Source organism: Puma concolor, chromosome D3, assembly GCF_028749965.1.
Source record: "Puma concolor isolate L17-30 chromosome D3, mPumCon1.1.hap2, whole genome shotgun sequence".
NCBI classification, from domain to species: domain Eukaryota; kingdom Metazoa; phylum Chordata; class Mammalia; order Carnivora; family Felidae; genus Puma; species Puma concolor.
The window spans coordinates 13737886-13765301 of record NC_141678.1 but is presented as its reverse complement, the minus strand read 5'-3'; the positions used below and the strand labels follow the sequence as shown (position 1 = coordinate 13765301).

The window sequence follows — 27416 nt, the reverse complement described above, 5'->3', positions numbered from 1 at the left end:
TACACACTGTGTGGCGGGGCAGGAAGATTATGTGTGGCCTCGGCCCTTCCCCCTAACGGCCTCAGAACAAGAGTAAGAGTGGGCTCTGTTTGTGCCAACACGTATCATTCTTGCTTGACTTTTTTATGTCTTCATAAAATACTGACGGTTTGCCTTAATGAAAATCTAACCTAACACACCACAAGAGTGATTTAAAAGCCAGGAAAGACACATGGAGACAAATGGACTGTAGCTCTAGGCTACACCGCGCGCTTCTCACCACCAACTTCAGACTCCGATCCCGGACGGCAGAATCATGGAGAGTGTCCGTCTCAAACCCGGGCTGAGGCGGGAAGGTACACGCTCTCAGGGGAAGATCGCGGCACTGGGACTCAGAGGGTGGCGCGTGAGAAACGAAAGACCTTAAGATGAAGAGTTAATTACTATGTGAAAAAAGGTTTTTGCTTACCCGGCAATGACAACGCCGTCATGGGAATGCACGTCACACAAAACCGCATCGGGAACGTGCTCCAGTTCGCTCACGGCACCTTTGCGATTCTGCATAAGGAGAAGGGGGATGCAGTTGGTCGTACTCTCGGGACACCCCGACGGCAGCACTCCGCGCTCAGCTACGCTCCACGGCCGTGTCTTACCACGGGTATTGTGCTCAAAGTCACCGGGGCGTTCCAAAGGACCACGAGGACAGCTAATCTGCTAAGGTATTAACATTTACGAGTTACCCCACACAAGAAGACCGTGAACCCGGGGGCACGGCCATGGGAGACGCTGCTCCCGCGCTCAGGGGGGTTACAGGCTAGAAAGGCAAGGTGTGCGCTCCACTAGGCTGGCGGGGGCACGTATCTGAAGAAACACAAAGTCTGTTTCGAAAGCGCAGTTCCAAGGACAGAAGGTATTTAAGGGTGTTTTACGTGCCAACAGCCCTTACGAACACTCAGAGGATACGATGAGAGAGTACACACAGAGACAAAAGTCAGTATGGGGAAAGGAAGAAGACCACAAGGTCAGAGGTTCGTGGAATTGGTATTTTTAAAGGGAACCCTAAAGCCCAGGACACGTGTGGTTCCTGAGACTAGGCGGCAGGTAGCAGATGGGTTTTCCACCATATGGACTCTGCTGACTTTTGAGTCACTTGTACAAAGATCATCATGCCGGCCACAGGCCAGGCTGTACGGGAGGAGCATTAAACAGTCATCCTCGCCACTACCCTATGAGCGGGCTACCATCAGCCCCCACTTTAGAGAGGGGAAAACGGGAGCATCCGAAGGAAAGCAACTTGCTCTAACACCACCTTTCATGTTTCGATGGAGCTTTCTCTCCAGAATCACAGTAAGAATCCCACCATCACAGTCAGGGCAGGATTCCCCATTTCACATTTCACTTTCGTAGTCCTCACTGTTAACAGGGCCAGGAAAGGGGCTGAGCCATCTGACTCCAGTCCACTAACTCATTTATCAAGCGCTAACCAAACAAATGGCTTTATACTTGCTAAAGACAACTAGACGTTCCAGTCAACTGTATGTGACTTGCAGCGGTTATGGAGGGCCAGATGCCTGGAGGCAGGGCTCCGGACACCTTCACTGCTGCCACCTCCAGCGGATGAGGAGGTACCTGCCTCCCTCTGGGGCTTTCTCCACCACCAAAGAGGAAGCAGAAAACTTAGCGGCTGCGCTCTCTCAGGGTCTGACGGCTCAGAATTCGAGCCGATGTACACAGACCATTGCAGCACCCACGTGCACAAGTCAAAATATCCCTCCTTCCCGGAGGGAAAGGCCCCAGTTCAAGCTAACTCACCAGCTCTCCTTCAATTCCAGCCCTTCCTGCCAGGCTCGGGCCCAGCTTGTCTAAGCAGCTCTGTCAAACCCTCACAGCTGCCTCTCACCGACTTCCCTCACGCAGGCCCAGCCAAGCACATGGGCAAGAAGGCTGGGTGGGGAGGGGTCTCCACATGAGGCTATCATCTGGTGAGCACACAGCTGCGGGGCCAGGGTGCTTTTTACTCAGAGGTGTCTTAACAGCCTATGAAAGGACACCTATGCTCGTTCCCCTTGGAAAGGCAGTTCTCAGCCGGGGGCCATTGTGCCCCCGCCCCAAGGGACATCTGACACGCCTGAAGCCATCTGTGGCTGTCACGACGTGGGGTAGGTGGAGGATGCTATTGGCACCCACTGGGTAGAGGTTAAGGAAGCTGCTCAACATGCTACCACGCACACAGGGCAGCCCCCACCAAAGGAGTTGTCTGGCCCCTAATGCGAGGTTGAGAAACACTGCTCCTATTCGCTTGACTAGAAACTGTGAGTTTACCCAGACCAAGAGCATCGGTCACTAATGAGGTTATGAGGTGACCGAGGACGGACCCGCACACAGGCAACGGGTCACCGTCAGTAATGAGCAAAAGCCTGTGATCTCAAAGTCCGTTAGGATCGACCTTTACAGGAGTGGAGGCAGTAGGTGTGGTTCCACCGCTGCCCTACGAGGGCGTCTCCAGCTACCAGGTAGGAAGGAGGGCCGCCACCGCACTGTGGTCTTGTCAGGCCTCGAACAGCTTTACGTAACGCCGTTCTTGACAGAGATTTCCTACAGAAACACAGCACCGTGCAAATTCTTAGCTGTGATCTAATATTTCTGTAGAGATTTTGAAGTGATAAATGCTATGGAAGCAAGCCAGTGGGTTATGTGAGGGGAGAGAAGACAGGACTCAGAGACATTTAACAACCTCCCTCGCAGTCCCTGGAAATCACATTTGCGGCACTGCTTTCGTATTCAGGTGGTGCTTTTGCTTTGTTGATGCGTTAGGGGTCAGGGTCGGTGAAAGTGAAAGGGGACTGCACTGAGCACGAGCCATCAGAGGGGAGGGGGCGGCACCCCAACCTCACCCCTCCTCTCCTAGACAACAGGATGCTCCCCAACAGCACGGTTGCAAAGGGGGGCAGATACCCTAACGGCGAGCAAAACGGGCAACGAACCACCGGCAGCCGACAGGATGCTCACCGCACTCCTCTTGGCTTTTGGCAGTTAGTTGGCCTCAGGCCGTAATCGGAGGGCCTGCGGGGTTAATCCGGGGCCTGGATTCCCGCGTCCTTGCCGGCTATTCTTCAGTACAGGTAACGAGATTGGCCACCGCCTACCTTCCAGTTGGTTCTTAACATGTGTTCCTTGGCTCGGCACTCTTGGAAGATGAGCTTCCAGCACGAGTAATCAGAGATGCTGCTCTCGGGAAGGTGCCCTTCCTGCCGGCACAGCCGGTACCAAAGCACTTCGTCTTCGGCAATCACCTTCCACGTCTTGCTCACCTAAAACGGCACAAGTGACACAAATGTCGAATCTGCAATTAGAGAAGCCCCTCGCCATCCAAAAATCAATCAACACCTTTATTATTACCCCGAGTTTATGGCAGTATAAAACGTCTCATTAACAAAACATTCTGAGGTGGAAAAGAAATACAAGCAAACGTTTCCAGTTTTATTTTTCGAGATTTCCAAACTGTTGTTCTATCATTTCATACCACATGTTAGATGCCTTGGTTAAATTATTATATAACATGTAAGGAAATTATTATATAACATGTAAGGAGAAAATACACAAATACATAAACAGCAAAAAATGTAAACTGCAACTGTACAGTTTTTCAGACCAGAATGTCTTCACTTTCCTTTTACCAATGGGCACTTGTGTTTCTTTCCTTTTCTTTCTTTTCTTTCTTTCTTTCTTTCTTTCTTTCTTTCTTTCTTTCTTTCTTTCTTTCTTTTTTATATTTCTTCTTATACAAGTGGAGACTGACTGTCTCTGAAATAAAAGGCTGTAAGAAAATCAATATCCATAACTCAACACTTCTGGTCATACGAGAAATTCAAATTTATATTATGTAGAAAAACTTAGACTTTAAGTGGATAGACTAAAAAAAAAATTTTACACAAAACTCAAGCTGTTCACCAGGACCATAACGTCTGATAGAGAGAAATTAATGTTCTGTCTGGACTGAATTTCAAATCCCAACAGTATCCAGAGGAAATGGCCATTTTTGCTATTAGTATTCTGTCCTCCAAACCTAACTCAGGGGACAAAGCAGTTACTTCTTCACAGGATACCGTACAAAGTTGTACAAAAGGTGGACTCTGTTGGCAAGATGAGAGAATGATCCAGCAAATCAACATGATCTTGAGTCTGTGGGGTCAAGTGCTTAACACTTGCCGCCCATCTAAAGGTTGAGACTCATTTCTAATAAAGTGAAGGTCATGGCCACTGGTTTACAGTAACCTGTGCTCCTGAACACTCCCTTGGGGCCACTTCAAGACGTAGAATACACAGACAGAAGAGAGAACACGAGACAAGGTAGGCGAGAGTGCACACAGCATGTGTCTCATTAGGATTCCTCGTTTGAAGAAGTACCAATAGGTAGTTCACTTTTAGGATGGCAGAATAAAGAACTCCAAAAATCTGCTCCTACATTCAAGCAACAATAATACTGCCAAAAGTTGTCAAAATCAACTTTTTCAGAACTCTGGAAATTAACTAAAGACTTTCAACATTCCGAGGAGCATTTATTCAAGAAAAATGTTTTCATCTTGGTAAGGGCAACTACCTCCATGTTGTTTTAACTTGCACTAATCCCATCCTCCTCTGCCGGCACCACAGGTAGCTCCACGGTAACCTTGAAAATCAACAGCCTCGCAACTATGGTAGCTGTGAAAACCAGCAGCCTGGAAGACACCAAAGGGGCCAGATGGCTTCACAGGTGCCCAAAATGCCATCCCCAGGGAATGGTCACCATTTGACCTGTATGACAGCCTGCTGGAAAGCTCTCTTCTGGAGACTTGTCTTTATCTGACCTGACTCAAAGCTTCCTCTGCCTTATCTCCAGTGCATTTGTCCCAAACAGTAAGGGAGAACTGTTTAAGGTTGTGGCTGCCTGAGGTACCATTACCACCCTGGGGCTACAAAGAGTTGACCTAAAACTTAAAAGGGAAACCTGGGGAATGGGATGTCCCTAAGGGGCTTTGAAAGGCTCCCACAGATTTCTGGGAGTCAGTGTCATGCACCTGTATAGGACTGTGTGTGCGCCCAGAAAAGGGATCAGAAGGCCCTGATCTCTCACTCTGGCTAAACTTGAAGCTTTGCACAGCATGATGTGAAGGCTAAAACAGAGTTGTGAACCGCTGGCACAATGAAAGCATGCCCCAACATACAGAAAGCAACTCAGCAAAAGATGGGAGATTTATTGCTTCAACATATTTAAGGAAACCTCTGTCCAATCACGAACCACTCAGCTAAATGAGCAGAGATTTCAGTGGTCACACATGATAAAAAATACAAACCAGGGTATTAGTCCAGAAAAGTCACTAAAAAATAGCAGCAATAACAAACAACAAAAACTAACTCTCCAGAAGAGAGTGAATCACATTTTAAAGGAGTTGTCACGTTTTAAAAGTCAATTTTTTAAACACAAAATGTAGACACATGCAAAGAAACAGTAAAGAATGAGCCATATGTGGAAAGAAAAAGCAGCCTGAGCAAGTCCAGACTTTGGACTTATTAAACTAAGACTTTAAGTCAGCTATTATAAATATGTTCAAAACACTAAAGGAGAGCATGTCTAGAAAAATAAAAGTTATAAGCACAATATTTCACCAAGTAGAAAACAGTGATAAAGAAACTTTAAAAAAACACAAGTTTTAAAGTCAAAAAGCACAGTAACTGAAATAAAAAATTCGATAGAGGGGCTCAACGGATTTGAGCTAACAGAATAATCAGCAAACTCAAGGTCAATTAAGATTATCCAGTCTAGGGGCGTCTGGGTGGCTTAGTTGGTTGGGTGTCCAACTTCGGCTCAGATTATGATCTCGTGGTTCAGGAGTTCAAGCCCTGCATTGGACTCTCTGTTGTCAGCACAGAGCCTGCTTCGGTTCCTCTGTCCCCCCTCTCTCTCTGCCCCTCGTCGGCTCGTTCTGTCTCTCTCCCTCCCCCTCTCCCCCCCCTTTCGGAATAAATAAACTTAAAAAAAAGATTATCCAGTCTAAGGAAAAAAAAAAAAAAAGGACAAAAGAACCCCCCTTCCCAAAATTAACAAAATTAACAGAACCTCAGAGACCTACTGGATACCATCCAAGTGGATCAACAAAGGCATTATCGGAGTCCTATAAGGGAAGGAGAAAGGGGTAGAAGGAACATCTGAAGAAATAATGGCTAGAAACTTTCCAAACATGATGAAAAACATTGATCCACACACTAAAGCAGCTCACTGAACTCCATGAAGGATAAACTCAAAGAGATGCACACCTAAACACATCATAGTCAAATTGTTGAAAACTGAAAAGCAACAAAAGAAAAGACACATTGTGTGTTCTTCTCATTAAAAATTAGGGAGGTCAGAAAGCAGTCGGCTGGCATATTCAAAGTGCTAAAGGAAGAGACCGCCAACCAGTAACTGCATCTAGCGAAACTACCCCCCAAAATAAGAGAGAAATTATTCCAAGATAAATAAAAATAAGATAATTCATCACTAGTAGACCTACTTGTCCTACAAGAAACACCAAGGGAGTCCTTTAGGCTAAATACAAGGACACCAGACAGGAACTCAACCCACATAAATAAAGAAAGTAAACCAGTAAAGGTCATTACAAGGGTAAATATAAAAGACAGTATAAATACAGTTTTGCTTGCAATGCTTTTCTTTTATCTAATTAAAAAGATAACTGCCTAAAGTAAAACAATAAAGACATAATTTGTATGAAATAATAGTTAAAGAAGGGAGAAGGAATGAAGTTATATTGTAGCAGTTTTGCTATACTATTGAAAGTAAGTTGGCATTAATACAAACTAGATTATTTTAAGACGTCAGTTGTAATCCCTGGGCAATCATTAAGAAAAAAAACTTTAAAAAGAGTAGCAAAAGATAAAAGGAATTAAAATGTATGCTAGAAAAAGGTCTACTTAAACACAAAAGGAGGCAGTAATGAAGATAAAGAGGAACTAAAATGACATAAGACATACAGAAAACAAATAGCAAAATGGCAGATATAAATGCTTCCTTATCAATAATTATATTAAATGGAAATGGACTAAGCACTCCAAGCAAAAGACAGAGATTGGTGGTATAAATAAACATGACCTAAGGATATGCTGACTACAAGATAACTACATACTTTTTTTTTTTTTAAAGTAGGCTTCACTCCCAGTGTGGGGCTTGAACTCACAGCCCTGAGATCAAGACCTGAGCTGAGATCAAGAGTCGGACACTTAACTGACTGAGCTGCCCAGATGTCCCCATACATTTTTTTTAACTAAACTCTGCACCCAACGTGGGGCTCAAACTCACAACCCCGAGCTCAAGAGTCACATGCTCTACAATGGAGACAACCAGGTGCCCTGAGACACACACACTTTAGATCCACACACACAAACAGTAAAAGGATAGAAAAAGGTATAACTTGTAAGCAGTACCTGAAAGAGAGCTAGAGTGCATATACCAATACCACTTAAAATAACTTTTAAGACAAAAATGATTACTAGAGACAAAAGATATTTTTATAATGAGGGTCAATCCATCACAAAAACCTAACAATTGTAAACATATATTCCTAACAACAAAGCCCCCAAACACAAGCAAAAAAATGAAAAAACTGAAGAAATGGATAATCGGACTCCAATACCCACTTTCGATAAAAGATAGAATAAGTAGAATATCTATCAACAAGAAAATAGAAGAACCCAACACTATAAACCAACTAGACATAAGAGACATCCATGGGACACTCTACTCAACAACAATTTGAGCATTATTCTCAAGTGCAATGGAACACTCTACAGGATAGACCATATACTAGGCTATAAAACAAATCTCAATAAATTCAAAAGAACCAAAATTATACAAAGTATGTTCTCTGACCACAGTGGAGTGAAAATCAGAAATTGATAAAAGGAGGAAATATGGGAAATTCACAAATGTGTGGAAATTAAACAACACACTAACAAATGTTAACATGCTAAACAACCAATGTGTCAAAGAAGAAACTGCAGAAGAAACTAGAAAATACTCTGCAGTGAGTGAAAATAACAGAACGTTCAAAACTTATGAGGCACAGTGAAGGCAGTGCTTAGAGAAAAATTTATAGCTATAAATTCCCATATTTTAAAAAATCTAAAATCTATAACCTAGCCTTCCAGAGGCTAGGTTAGAGAAAAAGAAAACTAAACCCAAGAAGAAAATAAAAATTACAACAGAAACGGGGCGCCTGGGTGGCTCAGTTCGTTGAGCATCCGACTTCAGCTCCGAGCATGATCTCACGGTTCAGGAGTTTGAGCCCCACATCGGGCTCGCTGCTGTCAGCACAAAACCTGCTTTGGATCCTGTGCTCTGTCCCCTTCTCTCTCTGCCCCTCCCGGCTTGTGCTCACTCTCTCAAAAATAAACGTTAAAAAAAATTTACACACACACAAATTACAACAGAAATAAGTGAAACAAAAAGAAAATGAAGTAAAAACTGGTTACTTGCAAAGATCACCAAAATTTACAAACCTTTAGCTAGACTGACCAAATGGGGGCGTGGGTGTGTAGAAGGCTCAAATTCCTAAACCCAAGGAGAGGGGCCATCACTATCGACAACCACAAAAACAAAAAGCATTACAAAGGGACACTATGAACAATTTATATGCCAAAACTAGGTGATTATAGGCAAATGCTTAGAAAAAGACACGAAGTACTGAAGTTAACTCGAGAGGATGGAAAATCTGCATAGACTTACAAGAGGTTACATTAGTGATTAAAACAACAACAACAACTTAGCACAAAGCAAAGTCCAAGCCTAGATGACATCACTGGTAAATTCTAAATGTTTGAAAAGAATTTTAAAAATGGTTAAAACTAAGTTAAAAGAACTTTTAAAAGAATTAACTCTTACCAAATGTTTTAAAAGATTAATGAATTAACCAATCATTCACAAATTCTTCCAAAAACAAAACAAAAGAGGAGGGAACACTTCCCAACACCTTCTACGAGGCTAGTATTTCTCTGATATCCAAACCAGACAAAGACCTCACAAGAAAACTACAAACCAATAATTCCTGATGTGATGAACATACGTAAAAATCTTCAACAAAACCCCAGCAATCTGAATCCAGCTATGTACAACAAAGGTAGTACGTCATAACCCTGTGCGATTTGTCTCAGGGATGCAGAGTCAGTTTAACACACAAATATCAAGGTGATATCCTGGTACTAGGGTCAAGGACAAAAACCACATGCAGTTCTCAGATTAACAAACACTTTAAAATTAAAGGGAATTCATTATATTCAAAATAAATCTGTACTATACAAAAGAGTTCCTTTACATAATGATGTCCCTAAAGAGCCCTAAAGTGATAGGGATATAAATACAAATTTGATCAACTTTTTAGGAAGGCGCTCAAGGTCACCTGTATTATCCAAGGAGCAGCAAGATATAATAGAAAACCAGTTACACTTGGGGTGAAAAAACCCCAAACCTCAGATTCTTGTGTCCAGTCTTTCACTAACTAGCTGCGGGACTGTGACAAGGTCACGACGCTTTTCCGCACCGCTTTCCTCCTCAGTGGTCGGGAGGAATCCGACACCTTAAAATGTCTCTTACAACACTAAACTATGACCTTGGGGCCTTGGTTTTCTCATCCTCCAAATGTGAGCCACCATATCCCACCACCCACAGAGCTGTTATGCATCTCAAAGGGTTCAAGTGTTGTGCAAGTGTAATTCTTTACACACAGGTCACACACTAAGTAGGTCACCACCGATAACACTACAGGATACAGCTCCTTATTGTAAACTTACACTGCTCCAGTTACTTTAAAGAAGCCATTAGCTTTTTATTTTTACAAATAACTTTTATTAAATCTAAATTTTTTTTTTAACGTTTATTTATTTTTGAGACAGAGAGAGACAGAGCATGAATGGGGGAGGGTCAGAGAGAGAGGGAGACACAGAATCTGAAACAGGCTCCAGGCTCTGAGCTGTCAGCACAGAGCCCGACGCGGGGCTCGAACTCACGGACCGCAAGATCATGACCTGAGCTGAAGTCGGCTGCTCAACCGACTGAGCCACCCAGGCGCCCCAACTTTTATTAAATCTATAGTGGGGTGCTACTTGCTCCACGGCAGCAGAAAGAGGCTAGAACTTAGAAGTAAAAGTTAGTCTGAGGGGCGCCTGGGTGGCTCAGTTAATTAAGTGTCTGACTTCGGCTCAGGTCATAATCTCACAGTTCGTGAGTTCGAGCCCCACGTCAGGTTCTGTGCCAACAGCTCAGAGAGCCTGGGGCCTGCTTCAGATTTTATATGTGTGTGTGTGTGTGTGTGTGTGTGTCTGCCCCTCCCCCACTCACACTGTCTCTGTCTCTCAAAAGACAGACATTAAAAAAATAATTTAAAAAAAATAAGTAAAAATTAGTCAGAATCCAAGAACTCGGGTTGTTTCAGTGTCAAAATTTCTGATTTTCCATCTCAAGCAGACTATATTAAAAACATTCCTTAGGACACCTTATTCAACTGAAAGTACACTAAAAATGTCAAAGTGACACTGACCCACAGAACATTCTTGTGATGGCACACTGAAATTCTGGCTTCCTTGATTACATTTTTGCTGTGTATGCGGGCATGTAAGCTCTAGGTGTGACAAACAATCGTGTCACCTAGGTCACCTTCCCTTTAGGCACGGGCACTCTGCGTGGAAGGCACAGCGTCAGAAATTAGACCAGGTGGCACAAAGTACTACGAGGCTCCAATCACTTTTCTGAACCAAAGTGCCACACCATGATGCAGCAGGGGTCACACTGGCTCCAGTGTTCGATTGTTTAGAAACTGAAGAAGAGAGGTCCCGGAGACCAACCGGGGCAACTCCCCACCCCAGGAAGGGCTCCTCCTGGCAGCCCTGGTTGGGGAGAGGCTTCTGCAGAGAGCTGACCCTCACATCGGGCTGATCGACTGCAAAGCAGTCTGGCTATTAGGAAGTACTTCCTCCCTTTCCTTAGTAAAGGGATTCCACCCATTGCCCTAATTTTGCCTTTCTGAAGAAATCTCTATTCCTTCTTCCACTGATAATTCTTCAAAAGGCTGAAGATACCATCATGATTCCCCTTAGTCATCTTGTAGGTGTAACTATCGTCCATTTCTTCAACTAACTGCCCTAGGACTAGACTGGTTCGTGTACCCATGATCTCTGAACGTACCCTAGTATTTATGCATATACAGTAACCCCCTTCACATGTGGTACTCAGGATGGAACACTATCCCAAATGTGGGCTGTCAAGTGCCACAAACAGGAGGATTTTATCAGACGCTCATTTGCTGCTTCACTTGTAAATACACCATCGTGGCTACTAAACTCACAGTGCATCAAACCTTCTGGAGTCTGTTTAGTTAATTAAACATTTAAAGCAAACAACAACAAAAATACTACAAACACCTGTGGACTCACCATCCCACTTAAGATACTGATAAGTTCAAAGTCCCACGGGGCACTTGGGTGGCTCAGTCAGTTGAGCATCCGACTTCGGCTCAGGTCATGATCTCACAGCTCGTGAGTTCGAGCCCTGGGTTGGGCTCTGTGCTGATAGCTCAGAGCCTGGAGCCTGCTTCGGCTTCTGTGTCTCCCTCTCTCTCTGCCCCTAACCCACTTGCATTCTGTCTCTGTCTCTCTCAAAAATAAATAAACATTAAAATAATTTTTTAATAAATAATAAATAAAAATAATAAAGTCCTGTACATTTCTGATGCACATACTCTCCCCTGCCTCAAGGGTAATCTGAATTTGGTGTTCATCATTCTTCAGAGTTTTTTGTTTTTTTTAAACACAAACGGCAATTAAAGTCCCTACCTCTTACTTTCACTCTATGTTTTTTTTAAATATAATTTTAAAACCCATTTTAAACCCCAGCTCACTGTACCCACCCCCTTCCCAGCATTTTAGCGCATCCCTGAATCCCAATTCTGTCATCTGTTGCATTAGCTACTTCTCCCATACACACTCTTCTGCAAAATATGGTCTGCGGGCCTTTGCGTCTTATTTACAAAAAAAAAAAAAAGTTAACCAGGATGGGGCTGAGGACAGAGCCCATGGCAAACCACTATAGCCCTCCCCCCCACCAAGGCTGACATGGGTCCATTAAGCAGCCCACCCCAGGCCTGGCCAGAGCATCAGTTACAAATCCACTTACCCACACTGTCAGCCCACACTTCTCCACCTTAGCCAGGAGGGCATCAGGGAAACCAACCCTCACCTGATCACAAGTGGTCAGGCCATAAAGAATGGGAGAGCGACTCTAACACCGAAGCTCCAGTTCTGACGAGACAGAACACCACGGTTTTATTTTGGGCGTGTTTGGTCCACAGCTGAGCCTGCCCCTGCCACGAGCAATGTCTGTCCATCTGTCTGTGCCAGAGTTGAGTCTGCGCACCGGGCAATCACGAAGAGCAGAGAGGGACGGACCAACGTGAGCTGTGAGGGAGCCAAGCCACAACTCAAATGGTTCCAGAGCAGAATCACCTCCCTACCAGACCTCTGGAATTCAGGGTTAAATAAAGTAGAAGATCAGGGCTAACAGCCAGCAACCCTAATGGGTCCTCAAAGGCGGCAAGTGCTAACTAAACACAGGGCAGCTCCCCTCTGATCTGGGGATACGTGAGCCTTTTCGGTAAAAATTATAAAATGTAAAATGTTGTAAAAACTATGAAATGTAACTGGACAAAAGACTCAGAGTAGCTGAGACAGAATATAAACGGTAGGCATTATTGCACAGACTGGCACTTTCCAAAGCATGTTCAGTAAAACAACAGCTCAGGGGGGTTAATAACGTTACTTTTAAAAAGGATTCCATGGCCGGGGTGCCTGAGTGGCTCAATCAGTTGAGCGTCCGACTTCGGCTCAGGTCATGATCTCACAGTCTGTGGGTTCGAGCCCCACGCTGGGCTCTGTGCTGACAGCTCGGAGCCTGGAGCTACTTCGGGTTCTGTGTCTCCCTCTCTCTCTGCCCCTTCCCCACTCATTCTCTCTGTCTCTCTCTCAAAAATAAGCATTGAAAAAAATTTTTTAAAGGATTCCATGGTCAGAGGAGTTTGGGGAACACTGGTTTAAACAAAACTAAGCAGGGCTATTTGCTGAAGAACTTCTGAGAGCTTTTAACCAACTGACACGTGCTGGAGCTCTCTCAGAAGGATGGGATACGCTGCGTTCCTCAAACTTACTTGGCTCCTGAATGCTTCCTGCAAGAACGGTCTGAAAGCTTTAGTGCTCTGCAGAAGACACTGGAGAGAACACCAATATGGGTTACTGGTGACCTGATTAAGGTCTGTGCTGGCCACAAGGAGCAGCAATTCTCCACCTGCCAGCTCCATCTGCCAAACAGACCCCCTTTGCAGAACACTTCTCCCCTGTGGTGGGGAAGCTACAGGGAAAGGTTTTGGTCTCTGCCTTTACAGTCAGGTTGGATCCCAAGCCTGGACCAAGTGTGGGACAATGTTTTTAACTCTCTAGTGCAAAAATTAGCTACAGAACATTTTGTTCTTTGTTGTTATTTTATTTTATTTTTTTTAACGTTTATTTATTTTTGAGACAGAGAGAGACAGAGCATGAACGGGGGAGGGGCAGAGAGAGAGGGAGACACAGAATCGGAAACAGGCTCCAGGCTCTGAGCCACCAGCCCAGAGCCCAACGCAGGGCTCGAACTCACGGACCGCGAGATCGTGACCTGAGCTGAAGTCGGACGCTTAACCGACTGCACCACCCAGGCGCCCCGTCGTTATTTTAAGTAGATGGAGCCACTGAATCAGCGGCAGCGTTTGAAGAAAACCCAAATCCGATGCTCAGTGATTACAAACTAGAAGATACCAGTTAAAATAAACATTCTGGAATAGTTTTCATGAGATCTACTACACCATACAGTTCTCAGCCACTTTAAAATGGAGGAACTTTTTCCTCAGTGAGACTTTCAAGAAGTCCCCCATACATGAGACCTTAAAAGCACCGGAAGCAGAAAACAGGTTTTTCTCTCCCCTTCAAAGAAAATGCCAAGTCACTTTAACCAACATGACCTGAAATTTGTATAACAGGGTTTTGGGATGAAAAACGGGGAACAAAAAGTTGATGTTTCGGTACATCACTCCCACTGCTAGCCCCTAGATCACAGGGCTTATTCTGTGGAAAGTAATATTCAGGATCAAGTTTAAATCCTGGATAACCAACAATAATCTCTTTGAGAGATTTACAAAAACTAGAGGCGAGAGTTCCTTCCCAAAAGGGATCAGGACTATACCTACAGTTAGGTATTAAACACAGAAACGTGCCAACAATTTCTTTGGCAAACTGTAAAGGGAGGGTGCTTTTTCTCTCTTCTTTTAAAGGAGCACAAAAATGACAGGTTTTAAGAATTTCTTTTAATCCTGAAAGGAAAAGCAAAACAAAATAATAAGACCTAAACTTTCACAATTTTAAAGATTCTCACCAAAAAGAAAGCTAATAGTTTAAATTTCTTACATTAAATTAAATCTTGCAAGTTTATAAGCCTGAATTTTCCAAAGGCCTAATGGTCTTTAATACACTAGGACTGGAATGGCTCTGCCCAGTAAAAGCCCCACTGAGTGAGCCTCAGCTGTGAGAATTTGCTAATAAAAGTGTCTCCAGCATTTTGCTTTATAGCACCACTGTGAATTACAGCATCAAAAAAAAAAAAAAAAAAAAAAAAAAAGAAAGAAAGCCCTTGGCTCAAAAACTAGCTTTATTAACTCTGCCTGGATTAGGGTTACCAGTGAGGCCCATGACAAGGGGAAAAGCATCATTGTTCTAGTCACATGTTCACGAATCAAGTCTATTTGGGGAAGATATACCTTGCACAGACAGTTCTACATACACTCATTCTCTCAATTTCCTTATCTCCTTTTTCCCCATTCACTCTCAAACCTGCTCACCCTAGCCCCAGATTCACCCCGTGTGCACCATGCCACGGATTCTGGTCAAGGTTGCCAGTGACCTCCAAGGTGCTCAATCCAATGGCTACTTCTCAGTCATCCTCTTGCTTGACTAACAGTTGCACTTAACCCTCTGATCGCCGTCTCCTCCTCGAAAAGGTTATCCCTTGGTTCCAGGGGACCGTGTGCTCTGGGTTCCTCCCCACGTCACAGAGACTGCCTTCTCCAATGCCTCATCTTGGCCTCTCACCACTGTGGCGTGACAGGGCTCAATCCCTGAATCCCCCACCCCCTTCGCTCACTTCCCTGATGACCTCGTCCAGTTTCCTGGACTTAAATGCCAATGATGCGCTCACGGCTCCCCGGTTCCTATCTCCCTCCAGCCTCACATCTCACTACTGATCTTCCCCCAAAACTTGGTCATCTCACGGTCTCCCCCTGGTCAGTAACCACAATCTCGTCCGTGCGGTTGTTTAGGCCAAATAAACAGAGTCCCGGCCAACTCCTCTTTCTCTCCCCCTTCCATTGCCATTGGCAGTCCCGACTTTGCCCACATCTACTGGTACCACGCGCTCCAAGCCACCATCTTCTCTCGTCTGGGTTATTTGAGTAGCTCACTCACGGGTCTCCCTGCTGCATCCCTGTCCCCCTTCAAGTCCGGTCTCCACACAGCAACCGAGATGATCCCGCTCAGAAGGGAAGTCAGACCTTGTAACTACTCTGCTCAAAGCACTCTAACGGCTTCCCGCCTCATTCCGAATAAACGTTCAAGTTATTTTGACGGATTTAAGTGCCTTTCACATTTTGACTATTTCTTCTTCTCTTATCCCCATCTGCTCATTATACCTTCACCCCTATTAGTTTCCTGTTGGTGCTCTAACAAATTACCACAAACCTAGTATCTAAAAACAATACAAATTTATTCTGTTTGGTTCTGGAGGCCAGAAGTCCAAAATCAAAGTGTAGGAGGCAGGGCTCCATTTCTTCTGGAGGCTTTGGGGGAAATATCTGTTTCCTTCTTTCCACCTTCTATTCCTCAGCTTTGTAGTCTGTTCCTCCATTTTCACAGCCAACAACGCACCATTTTCTCTTCTCTCTGACCTCCAGCCTTCCTCCTGGAGGGAGCCCACCTGGATCATCCAAGATAACCATCCCATCCCAAGATCCTTAACCTCCTCACATCTGCAAAGGCCCGTTACCAGACGAGGTAACATATTCATAGGTTCTGAGGATTAGGAAGGGGACATCTCGGGGAAGGGGCATTATTCTACCACCTCCTCCTGGCTCTGACCTTCCTGCTGTTCCTCTACCCTAACAGGTGCGCGCCACCTCAAGGCCTCTGCACCTGCTACGGGCCTCCGCCAGAGACCTGCACAGCTTCTTTCTTCCCTCGTTCAGGTCTTTGCCCAAAGGTCACCTTCCCTGTGAAGTCTTCCCTGGCCGCTTACAAGGGCAGCCCCCACCTCTGGGGGCACAGGTTTCTCCACAGCACACATCACCATCTGGAACACACATTACTTAACTGGGCGCTTACTAAAGGGGTAAATAACTGAAAGAGACGGAGAAACAAGTCCAACTTTTAAAAATTCAACACTTAAAAAAAAAAACTGCATTGCTTTTATTTTCAATGGCCAGCTTCTGGCATGTACTGTCCTCAAGAGGCTCTGACTTTCTTATAAATACCAGTTCTCGCTTTCTGGGTTTTTTCCCCCCTTCTTTTAAACTTTTCAATTAGGGACAATTTCAAACACACACAAAATAAAGTGAGCAGCAGAAAGCGCCTCAGGACTCAGTCCCCAGGACTCAGTTCAAGCAATTATCAAGACCCTGCCCTTCTTCTTGCGGCCGGCTCCCCATCTTCTCCCAGAGTTGCTGTGTTTCAGTCACCCCCGTTAAAGGAGGCAGCCACGGTAACTCTGCGAATTAAAAGGAAACCCCTGAGGGGGCCTGGGCCCGGGGCATGTGTCCCTGGGAGATGGAGTCAAGTGGCAAAGGCCACTATTAAGGACGAAAGGAACCCTGCCAGCAGTTACCGGTTTTCAGAATCATTTCTGCTAAGAAAAATCAGTCTAGCAGCGCTTGGCTGTGGACTCCCAGCTTGAAAGACTCCATGAAGATCTTTAGCCATAAAACCTCAGATTTTAGGTGCTTCTGTTTGGATATCTGGGAAGATCATGAGATCACATTTTCCTTAAAGCCTGAAATATCAGGGGTGCCTGGCCGGCTCAGTCAGTAGAGTGTGCTACTCCTGATTTCAAGGTTGTGAGTTCAAGCCCCGTCTCGAGTATAGAACCTACTTAACAACTTCAAACATCATGATCTATCTAGTGTGGTGGGCTTTAGTTCCCAATTTATCTATTTTGGTATCACCTGCTTCTCGCTTACCAATTGTATCATACATCTTCAGCTGTTAACCTCCGTCTCTTCCCTTGTTCCTTTACTGCTCTCTTCATGCACGTTTTTCTACGTCTCACTTGAAGAATGTGACATTGTTACCTATGCAGCTAGATTTCTAAAATTTTACTTTAGCAAATATACATAAATAAAATGTGATACAAATGAAAATTAAAAAAAAGACCAAATTATAGAGATGAAAACAGATCAGGGTTGCCAGGGGTTAGGGATGGGGAGTGGCAGGGGTGACCAGGCCAGAAAAGGTAGCACAAAGGATCCTTGTGATGAATGTTGTAGACCTTTACTGTGTGGTCACACAAATCCACCACACCTGTGATAAAACTGCACAGAACTAAATTCACTCACAAGTGTACGTAAAACTGTGGAAATCTGAGTAAGCTCCGTGGACTGTACTGAGGTCAGTTTCCTGGCTTTGATAGGACTAGGTCGTTACGCAAGATACTGCCAACGAAGGAAACTGGGGAAGAGAACACAAGACCTCTCCGTACTATCTTTTGCAACTACCCATGAATTTATGATTATTTTTAAAGTTTTAAAAATGAAAGTCAGTAAATCCTAAAACTGTTACTCCTCAGAATTATTCATATTGTAATATAATAGCAGACTTACTCTTCCCATAAAAAAAAAAAAACTTTCTGTAACTTTGAACTCAGTTTTGTAATTGTTATCCATTTAAAAATATTATCTTTTAAAGTGCCAGGGATCTTGTGGGCATGCACACACACCCACATACAAAACCATAAAATTATAAGTAGCAAAACGATAAAGCCGTCCAATGAATCGCCCAGTGCATAACTTTGTTTACTACAAGTCACACTGTTCTCAAGACATTTCGGCATGGAACACTCCCACAAGGACACTAAATCCCTCGAGGGACAACTATGGATAGCAAGGAGCTAGAAAGGTCAGCAGCAAAGGTATACAAGGATCACAGGACTTTCTTTCTGGAAGCACACTTTCTTTCTGGAAGCACAAAGCCTACAAAGCAGAAAAAGAGGGGATGCAGAAAGGAGACAAAGTCAAAGCAAAATCACTTCTCCAGCACAGTTCGTGGCATAATTAAATCTCAACAAGTCCTTCCCGATCTGGGTTCCTTACTGTTAGTCAGTTACCAATTTGGCATACAGATCTAAGCAAACAGGTTTTCTCCAAGGGCACACAAATAGTTCACAGTGCCAATTCCACTAGAACTGGCCCAATTTCACTAAAATCCCAAGGTGGCTCGATTAAAAGAGAAAAGAGACAGACAGGGACAGACAGAGCAAGCCCCCTCTAAAATCAAATCATAAAGCAGCAGGACATTCCACTCAACAGAAGGACTTTTTCCCAGTTTAAAAAATAAAAACACCCCAAGAAACAAATGAAAATGCTACTCATCTTTATTACTTTGCAGTTGTATTTTAATGCTCGAAAACACAAAGCCAATTCTAAAGATCACTGGCTGCCCATGGTCACCTTCATGAAAAGGCACTATTAAAAAAAAAAAAAAAAAAAAAAAAAATTCTTGGCTTCATAGACCAGAGCCACCGGAAGGGTTCTGCTTAAGAATCTTTTCTATTCATATACGTGTGCTCTAAAAATTAGATTGAAAGGAAAAACAAAAAACAAATCCAACTGGCCAAAGAGAGAAGAATTCTGGTGGACAATTGGACCACTGTGTTGCAAATGAAACCGTTCACACCTGCACAATAATCTCACCAGCATAACGAATCTCTCCTGAAACGCAGCCCCCTTGTACCAAAAGGGGGATCTCTTCTTCCACCAGATCCTATCTTTCACCGATAAACTCTTTGGATGAGAAAACCAGCAGCAGACGTGAAAGCCACATGGCCCTCTACAAAGCGGGGGAGCAAAAAGCAATGTTAAAAGAAATGATTCCTTGAACAGCAGCTCCCTATCAAGAGTGAAGATTTTATCATCTAATGCGGACTTTGTGGAAAACAGCTAGCTATTAGACCCTGTTCCAAGACTTCGGCTAACAGCATCAGGCTGAAATCCAGGAGTTGGACTCATTTAGCTACACCCTTGTTTTCAACTCTCGGGAACAGGGCCAAAGTGTAAAGTTAGAATAGAACAAATCCAATTTCCAAGGGAAAGAAGAAGATGATATAGGTACTCTTGCTTAATGCGACTGATAGGCTCCGAGCATGGTTTACGTTTCAGTCCGTTTTTATTTAGTGAATTTTAGCCCTGGAATAATTCCTTCCATCATTCCTAAAGATTCCAGACTCTGCATCAAAAAAAAAAATAGTCGCGAACACCCCCACGTAATAGTGTGGCAGTCAAGAACCCTGTAAACTTTTTCAAACTCGTATCTAGGTAGAAAATTTTGATTAGGCAAACTGCTTCATAAAAAAATAGCATAAGCCAGAAACTTTTAAAATTGCCTTGTATTTTCTGTGACTTCACGGAAGTGCCAGAGTAGCAACCTCCAGAGTCTAAATCTGGTCACTAGAGTTTATACCTCTCAAGCTGCCGTAATGTTTTTAACTCCACGTTCTTGGTGCTTTGGGGTTTTTTTTGTTTGTTTGTTTTTTACATTTTTTAAAGTTTATTTATTTCAGTAATCTCTACACCTAACATGGGGCTTGAACTCACAACCCCGAGATCAAGAGTTGCATTCTCTTCCAACTGAGCCAGCCAGGCATCCCTGGATTTTTAGTACCACTCCATTTTACCTAGCTCTTTCTTTTAAAGGTGTAGACACGTATGTAAAATGCAGTCTAGAATCCAGGGGTAGGAAATGGTAGCCATTAGACAAATTAATTCTTTGGGAGTTATGGACAACAGATACTCTTTCTCCTGGGAAATACAGTTATCCATGAAAGCCAAATGGTCAGCAATCATATATTTGTCTTTGGAGAAATTATACTCTTTGCCAAAAAGAGGTGAACAAGAGACCCAATTTAATGGCATAAACCTTTGCCTCTCCAAGTGTGGCCAAAGCCACGCTGACATAACCTGGTTCGGAACGCAGAATATGAGTCCCACTCCGGACCTCCTGAGTTGGAATTTGCATCTTATCAAGATCCCCTGTGATTCACGTACACAGTGAAGTGTGGCCCGGACGGTATCTGCCACCGTGCCACCCCACGGGCGTATGCCCCAGAAGGCAGGAGATGGGGACACCGATTTGCAATTCCCTCAGCGGGTGTCAGTTCTCAGGTGCCTCGCACCTCACTGAGTGGGATTCTAGTGTTTAAAGGGCAATTTGCACTCTACGCCTAAAACGCGACTTCGCGGTTTTGTCCCCAGGCTGACCCTCAGCTCCCAACCCAACGACTGGCTTGATCCGACCAAGGGCTGGCGGCATCTCTGCATTAAAAACAGCGAGGACATGAACAGCTCAGGCTAGCTCGAGAAGCAGAGCACAAAGTCGTCGGTCACGAGCACACTGCCACAGGCCAACCCTACGGAGACTGCGGGGGAACAGAGCTCTTGAGCAGACAGTCACAAAGAGACAAACACCAACTGGAGATGTGGAGCAGAAGCCTCAGGTTCAGGGTTGCTTTCCTTCAAGCAGAGTGGCTACTTGATTCCTTCCTTCTTTCAAGTCTGCAGTTCTGGGAAGTCACGTTCTGTTACCCAGGAGCTTCCTATACTTTTGTCTCGCGTGGAAGTAAACCTTGAACACCAGTTTAGTGGCTGCTTACCTGTGCACACCTTCCCAGGTCTTTCCTGTCCAGATACTGAAATATGTTGATTGCCAGTTCGTAAGGCAGCTGGATGTCAAAGAAGGGCACGTCATCCATTTCATTCTGAGGAGAAGAAAAGGGAAAGAAGCTTACAATTCGGAGGAATGAAAATGCTCCTTTCGATGACAAGAGATATCGTGAGGTGGGAACGAGAGAGGTGCTGTCGTCCCGGGGGGAGCCACGCAGTCTCACGACTCCACGGGGCAGTCACGGAACGGACTCACAACCGGACGGCCACGAGCCCACCCTCCTCACTCTTCACTTGTAAAATCCGCAAGGCCACTTCCCATAAGACTTCACAAAGGAGAAGCAAGGGCGCCAGCTGACAACCTGGGGTCTGGGAGAGGTGGACGCCTCGGGCATCCGCTCACAGGCTGCGGGAAGCTCTTGGCCTCTAAGGGAAGCTGAGCGGTGTATAGCCAAGAAGGTGAGCTTTGAAATCGGACGGGCCACCGGTCCCCCCAGGACAACTCTTACTTCACCCCCGCCCCCCGGAGGGCAGCGAGCACCCGCAGCCAAAGAAGCGCTGACCGAGGTAGGTCACTAAGGGGCCTCCGTCAGGGGAGTAGGGCTATGAACGGGGGCGAGAAGTACACAGACGAAATGCTGCTCCTGAAGGAGGTGAGCACCGCCTCCCTTCCGCCGCTGGAGAAGCACAGGGTTTCCTAATGCACTCAGGGGCCCCCACCGGTGAACCTGAGGGAGCCAGTGCAAACAATGCAGATCTTCGGTGTCATTTATTAATGTGGAGAAATGAGAGCTCGCCTGCCTTTGGATAAGCAATTAGGGATGAGGTAACAGGCTTTATTTGAGAGATAAGGCTGTCATGACGATCCTGGTAGCACAAAGGAACGGGAGGGTGAAACACAAAGAAAGCCAAGAGTGTATGTGTTCCTCTCTGCCTGTTCCCAAATCCACCTGCTGAAGTTCACTTTTGTACATATTTCTGCAAAGCTAGGCAAAGCAGGCTGTTGGTCTCAATGGAACTTAATAAAATTCATTTTTAATAAGCTCTGGCTGACATCAGTGACTTGTAGGTTGCCAGCGAATTCGTAATTCACCGAACACAACGGTCCTATACCGCAAGCTACAGTCTGAAAGCTGAAAGTCATCTCGGCATTTTTAAGGGAACGTGAGCACTGATTTAGACCCGACCAAGATCCAGGGTAAAGATTTTTCTGGATCATGTTTCCATTCATCTAGGAGTGTCAGAGCTAAAAGATAACGTGAAGGCCTAAGAAGGAAATGTGTTGACTTTGCAACAACAGTGCAAGGCTGAGTACGAGGGCCAAAAAAGGAGCTCTAGAGGGAACAGAGCAAGAGCTGACAGTTCTCTGGGGGGTGGCAGAATGTGGCCGGGCACAATGTGAAACCGGCAGAGAGATGTTGGCCATACAGGGGGAGACGGAAAAACAAAACGGGAAAAAATCTGCAAGTGTAATCAGCAGGCGAAGGGGTCCCGCCTAAAAACATAACGGAAAGTCATTAGTCTGATGTCAGGCTAGGTCCCCTCTTACAGCTAGTCGGCTTCATTCGTGAGGAGAAGAGGCAGCTCTCTCTCACTTGCCCCAGATACAACTGGAGACTCCTTCACACAACCCGGTGGGGGGCGGGGGGGGGGGGGGTCACCCACTGCCAGCTGAGCAAAGCCACACACGAGCCAGCCTGTCATTTGTGACCCTGGAGTTCCCTCTGCTTTCTCTTGGATTACTGGACCATGATAAGGTGAAGGAGCCTACTTTACCTCCTTGGTAGAGAAACAAGGGAAAAATGCTTATCCTTCCTTAACCTCATACGAGAAGGAGGAAGGCCAACACAAGCCTGCACTCGTGCAAAGTGAACTCCTGTTGAGCTTTTCACAGTTAGAGATGCCAGGCATCACTTTCTTCCATCGGTCCCCCCTTCGGGACTATCAACTGCTTTCTGGATGTGACACTACCGTAATGAAGCAGGACAAATCGCCTTTGTTTTTAGTTATCCTAGGACAGAAAATCACACTTCTGGTGGCGGGAGGCTTCCCCCTCTTCTGCTCACTGAGATGGCCAATCCTCCCTCCTCCCGGAGAACGGCGCCTCTGCCCTAGCAGAGCCACAGCCCTGCCGCCTTCCTCCTTGATCCCAACCACGGTGACCTCTGAGATGGAGGTTCAGGACCAAGGGTCAATCTGATAACCTTGGTTCTGCCAGTTGAGTAACCACGTGACTACGCTAAATACATCTGAGCCTCGGCATCGTCTCTAAAGCAGAATGTACCTACTTGGGAGAGTTACAAGAATAAAGCGAAACGGTACACAGGAAGGGTGTGGGCGGGCCAAGTGCCAGAGCAAAGCATACAATACCTGATTAATACTGCCATCTTCCTTCCTGGAGTGGCACCCCAGCTCTCTTCTTCCCCTTCAACAAGTATTGGCTGATTAGGTCCACATTCCATGGGGCTCCTCTACGTGCTGTTTACACAGAAAAGCGGTCTCCCCTGTCCTACCAGAAGCAAAGGACAGCTGGCGACAGTGGAGAGGGGAAGTCACGTGGACATGAAGTTATTCAGGAGTCTGAACGATGGGAGTGTCCATACAACAGGTCTTTTTCCAGTGAAACTTTCAAAGAGAATCACCAATTTTAAAAGGTTATACCACGGTAATAACCAAAGAAGGATCTGCTTTAGTGCACAGTGGAAGACAACAGTGTAGCCACCACCGAGAGCAGATGACCAGTCAGGGGTGTAATGTCCCTCACGCCAACAAATTAGCTGAGATGCCATGCTGGTCTCACTGTTAATGTACCTGTGATGATGCGTCTTGAGAACTGAACTTCACAGCAATGAATTATAATTATGTAAACACAAACATTACAAAGCCACACTTCTTAAAAATCACTGTGCTCCGAGAATTACAACGTCTAAACTCCAAAATGACTGTCAACCCCCAACAGATCAGATTCCAGACTCATGTGAACAACCCTCCCTGTTGCTACCACTGGTTGGGGAATGGCAGGGAAGGAAAGAAACCGATGTGCTAAAGGAAGGTCCACCTCTCAAGACCTACGGAGACCCGCAAGGTCAGGAGATCGAAGGCTGAAGTTTCAGGCTGCACACTTGGAATCTTTTTGGCAAGATATTTTTATCACCAGTCCGTGTAGTGGATGCTGCAGGGGTCACTCAGACTCTACCTGTGGGTCCCTAACACCCATTCCCCCAGATGGGCACAATGCCTCCTGCTCATGGCTCACTGGCTCAGCCTGACAGCAGAGTCCCTTCCTAGGCGGTGCCCTTGGTCAAACAAGCTGCCTTGTCCAAGGCTACATCCCCTCCTGGAGCCCACATCCAGTGACCAGTCAATACCTAGGGACAAAGGCTTGGCCCCCTTGCCTCAGTTCGGGACTTCTGGGAAAGGCCAACCTGCTCAACTGCCTGCCCGCAGATCTCCAACCCAGAATCGTTTCCCGAAAAATCCAACCTGTTTTCCCAAAGCAGCAGATGTGATCCAGGACAGTCCTGTACTGAGCACATTCCCAAAGGCTCTGCTGCACAACTGTGGAGACAGGAGCGTAGCTAACCCACTTCCCTTTCCTCCACTCGAGGAAGTGGAATGAAGTTATAGGGACATTATGACACCCAAAAGACAAAACAATCCAGAGTAGATTCAAGGTTAAATAAGTCACTCATAACTGTCGCTTTGTTATTAGTAACCCATCACTTGGGAAACACCTTACCAAAGATTGAGAGTTAGAAGCATGTTTGACCCTGTGGATGAAAACGCAATTCTCTTCTAGGGATCCAGGATTTGACAAGGATGTGGAGCCACATCCTGGACAGAGGTACTAGCCCACTAACTACACACAACCTACCAGGACTTAAGCACTCCCATCTGGCACTTCCCACAGTTTAGAAACAGAAGTAAAAAACACCATTTGCTACCAGTATGCAGAGAAATACCTTATAATATAAAGGATGCTAGGAGATTTCCACCTAGGCCTTTCTGAAACACACAGCCATCTGAAAAGTTATAGGCCACATGAACCAATTTTGTATCTATATGAACTTTCAAACATGGAAAGGGACAAGTTGACATTTCAGAAACAGAGATATCCCAAGAATGAAGAAATATTAACGTGGAAAACTGGTCACATTACAAAAAGGGCCACAGGACTACAATGTTTAGAGAGAATCACTTCCTGTTAATTTTATAGCCCAAGCAACGTGACAATGGCCAATAATGCTACAGAAAACTAATATATTGATGTATTAACATGGTTTCGAATTTGAGGAAAAACATCATGTGGATAAAACACAACTGGGCTTTTAACTCTTTATGGCTCAAATATTGATTCTTTACCACTATGGTGACTCTTGTCCTGTATTACATATCAAGACCATCTGTAGAGTTAAAAAAAAAAATGCCCCAAATTGCCTATTACTCCAAATTTCCAGGGGTGAGGCTCGAGTAGCTCTTCCTCAGGGATCCTCATGCACACTAGAAGTTGAGAACCACAACCCTAAATCATAGGTGGATTAAAAACAATCCTTTCCCACTCAAGCAAAAAAAAAAAAAAAAAAAAAAAGAAAAGAAAACCCACACAAACCCCACAAAGGGCTCATGTTACTTTGTTAATTCAAAGTCAGTGAACAGTAGATTTTCCCAAAGTCTACTGGACTTCCTCCAAAAATGCTAAAAGAAATTGCAAACAGATCCATCCCCGGGGAGGCTGATTTGTACTCCTATGTGCTAATGTAAGACTAATTCTGTAAATGGATTGGTTTTGTGCCTTACTGTTAGAAATTTAATCTGTCTTCTCTGGTTTAGAAGAAGAAGGGGCAATTATTAAGAGCCAAAATCAGTGAGAAGTGAAGAAACGGACTCCACGTTTGTCCCCAGTGGACATCTCCAGGGCAAACAGAACACTCCAGATCTCTCTAGGTGGTGTCCAAAGGAACAGAGAAGAACACCTCAGACACACAACGGACATAGTAGTATTTCTGCTCCATCTGTGGCTGACAGGACACTTTTCTAAAGGAATTTCTCTCCATTCTCTGCCTCCTGCAAACATGGAGTACAGCAGGACCACACAATCCCAACCAGAACAGAGGAGTGCTGGGTTCACCCGGGTCTTCTTCCAAAAAAAGAAACAGGGTCTGAAACACCATCCAGATAAATAGGCATTTGTTCACAATCCCACAGTGGTCTTGAAATACAAATTCTTATTCGTACCAAAAAAAAAAAAAAAAAAAATGCCCAAAGTACACAAAATAAATGTTAGCAGCAGTAGTCGCCTTTGAGCAACGGCATTACAGGATTTGTTTTCTTCTTCTTCTGAAACCCCCAAGTATTTTTACAATAAGTTTGTGATATTTTCGCAGACACAGCAAAGCAACACACTTTTGAAACAAGGTGCTCGGTGTTCAAAACACTATCTGGAATCAGGGCCATCCCAGGTGCTGGTGGCAAATGTGTTAAAAAAGGATGTCTACACTCATACGGCTCAAATCGTTGAGAGAGAGAAGTCATCGTCCCATGGAACAGCATCAAAACAGGCGACTACAAAAGGCAACATAAACGGTCCCCAAAGGTATTCCAAAGTTCATTAGGAAGTCAGCTATTTAGAACTTGAGAAGCATTTCTCCAAAGAAGCCGGGCAAGGAGTGGTTAAGCTCCAGAACAGTCCACAAAAAGCCAAGTTATCTCCTCACATTTAACCTAATCCCCGTGCCTCTCGAGGAGAAAGGGCAAAAAATGTTTAGGTTTCTGTCGACTGCATGCGTGGCGACAGAAACGTAACACTGCACGGTCTAAGCGGCACGCTGCCTTGCACACAGCAGACACACGACTAAGGTCCGAGGGACTTTTTTTTTTAAACAGGCTTTCCAACTTCAAGGACAATTCTCATTCACCACCTACTGGTAGGATTCGGCTGGGCACTCTGGCAAGGGAGGGAGGCAGAAAATGCCAATCTGAAGGACCGGGAGCGAGCGCTTGGCGTGGCAGCAAAAGAAGCCAGTGGGAGGCAAGAGAGGCGGGAGCTCTGCCTTCAAAGTCGCAGTTTAAACTGGGATCTGGGGCGCCTGGGTGGCTCAGTCGGTTAAGCATCCGACTCTAGATCTCGGCTCAGGTCATGATCTCAACAGTCTGTGAATTTGAGCATCGCATCGGGCCCTGTTTGGAGCCTGTTTGGGATTCTCACTCTCTCGCCCTCTCTGCACCTCCCCTGCTCACTCTCACTCTCTTAAAATAAATACGAATTAAAAAAAAAATTAAATAAACCGGGATCGGAGCTTAAGGACCCAGAAAGGAGGTAAGACAGGTGAAGGGGCAGCTCCCTAGTGAGAAACTTGGACCAGTGTGCACATGGATTCATTTGTGAGAAGGGCAAATAGTTTCATGTCAAGTGTCCTA

General features: G+C 45.0%; 1 protein-coding gene across 3 annotated transcripts in view; it reads right to left on the bottom strand.

The window, feature by feature from the left end:
- Positions 1–27416, bottom strand: part of FBXW8 (F-box and WD repeat domain containing 8) — a 126180-nt gene that overhangs the window by 84318 nt on the left and 14446 nt on the right. For 2 of the 3 annotated variants that reach the window (XM_086681790.1, XM_086681789.1), the window contains exons 2-4: positions 20990–21094; positions 3126–3290; positions 449–537 (exon numbers count right to left, since the gene is read on the bottom strand). In XM_086681790.1, the coding sequence (XP_086537916.1) occupies positions 449–537; positions 3126–3290; positions 20990–21088 (353 nt within the window). In that variant the 5' untranslated portion in view covers positions 21089–21094. Of the gene's footprint in view, positions 1–448; positions 538–3125; positions 3291–20989; positions 21095–23369; positions 24647–27416 lie in introns of those variants that run through there. The other variant, XM_086681791.1, reaches the window with a different exon arrangement.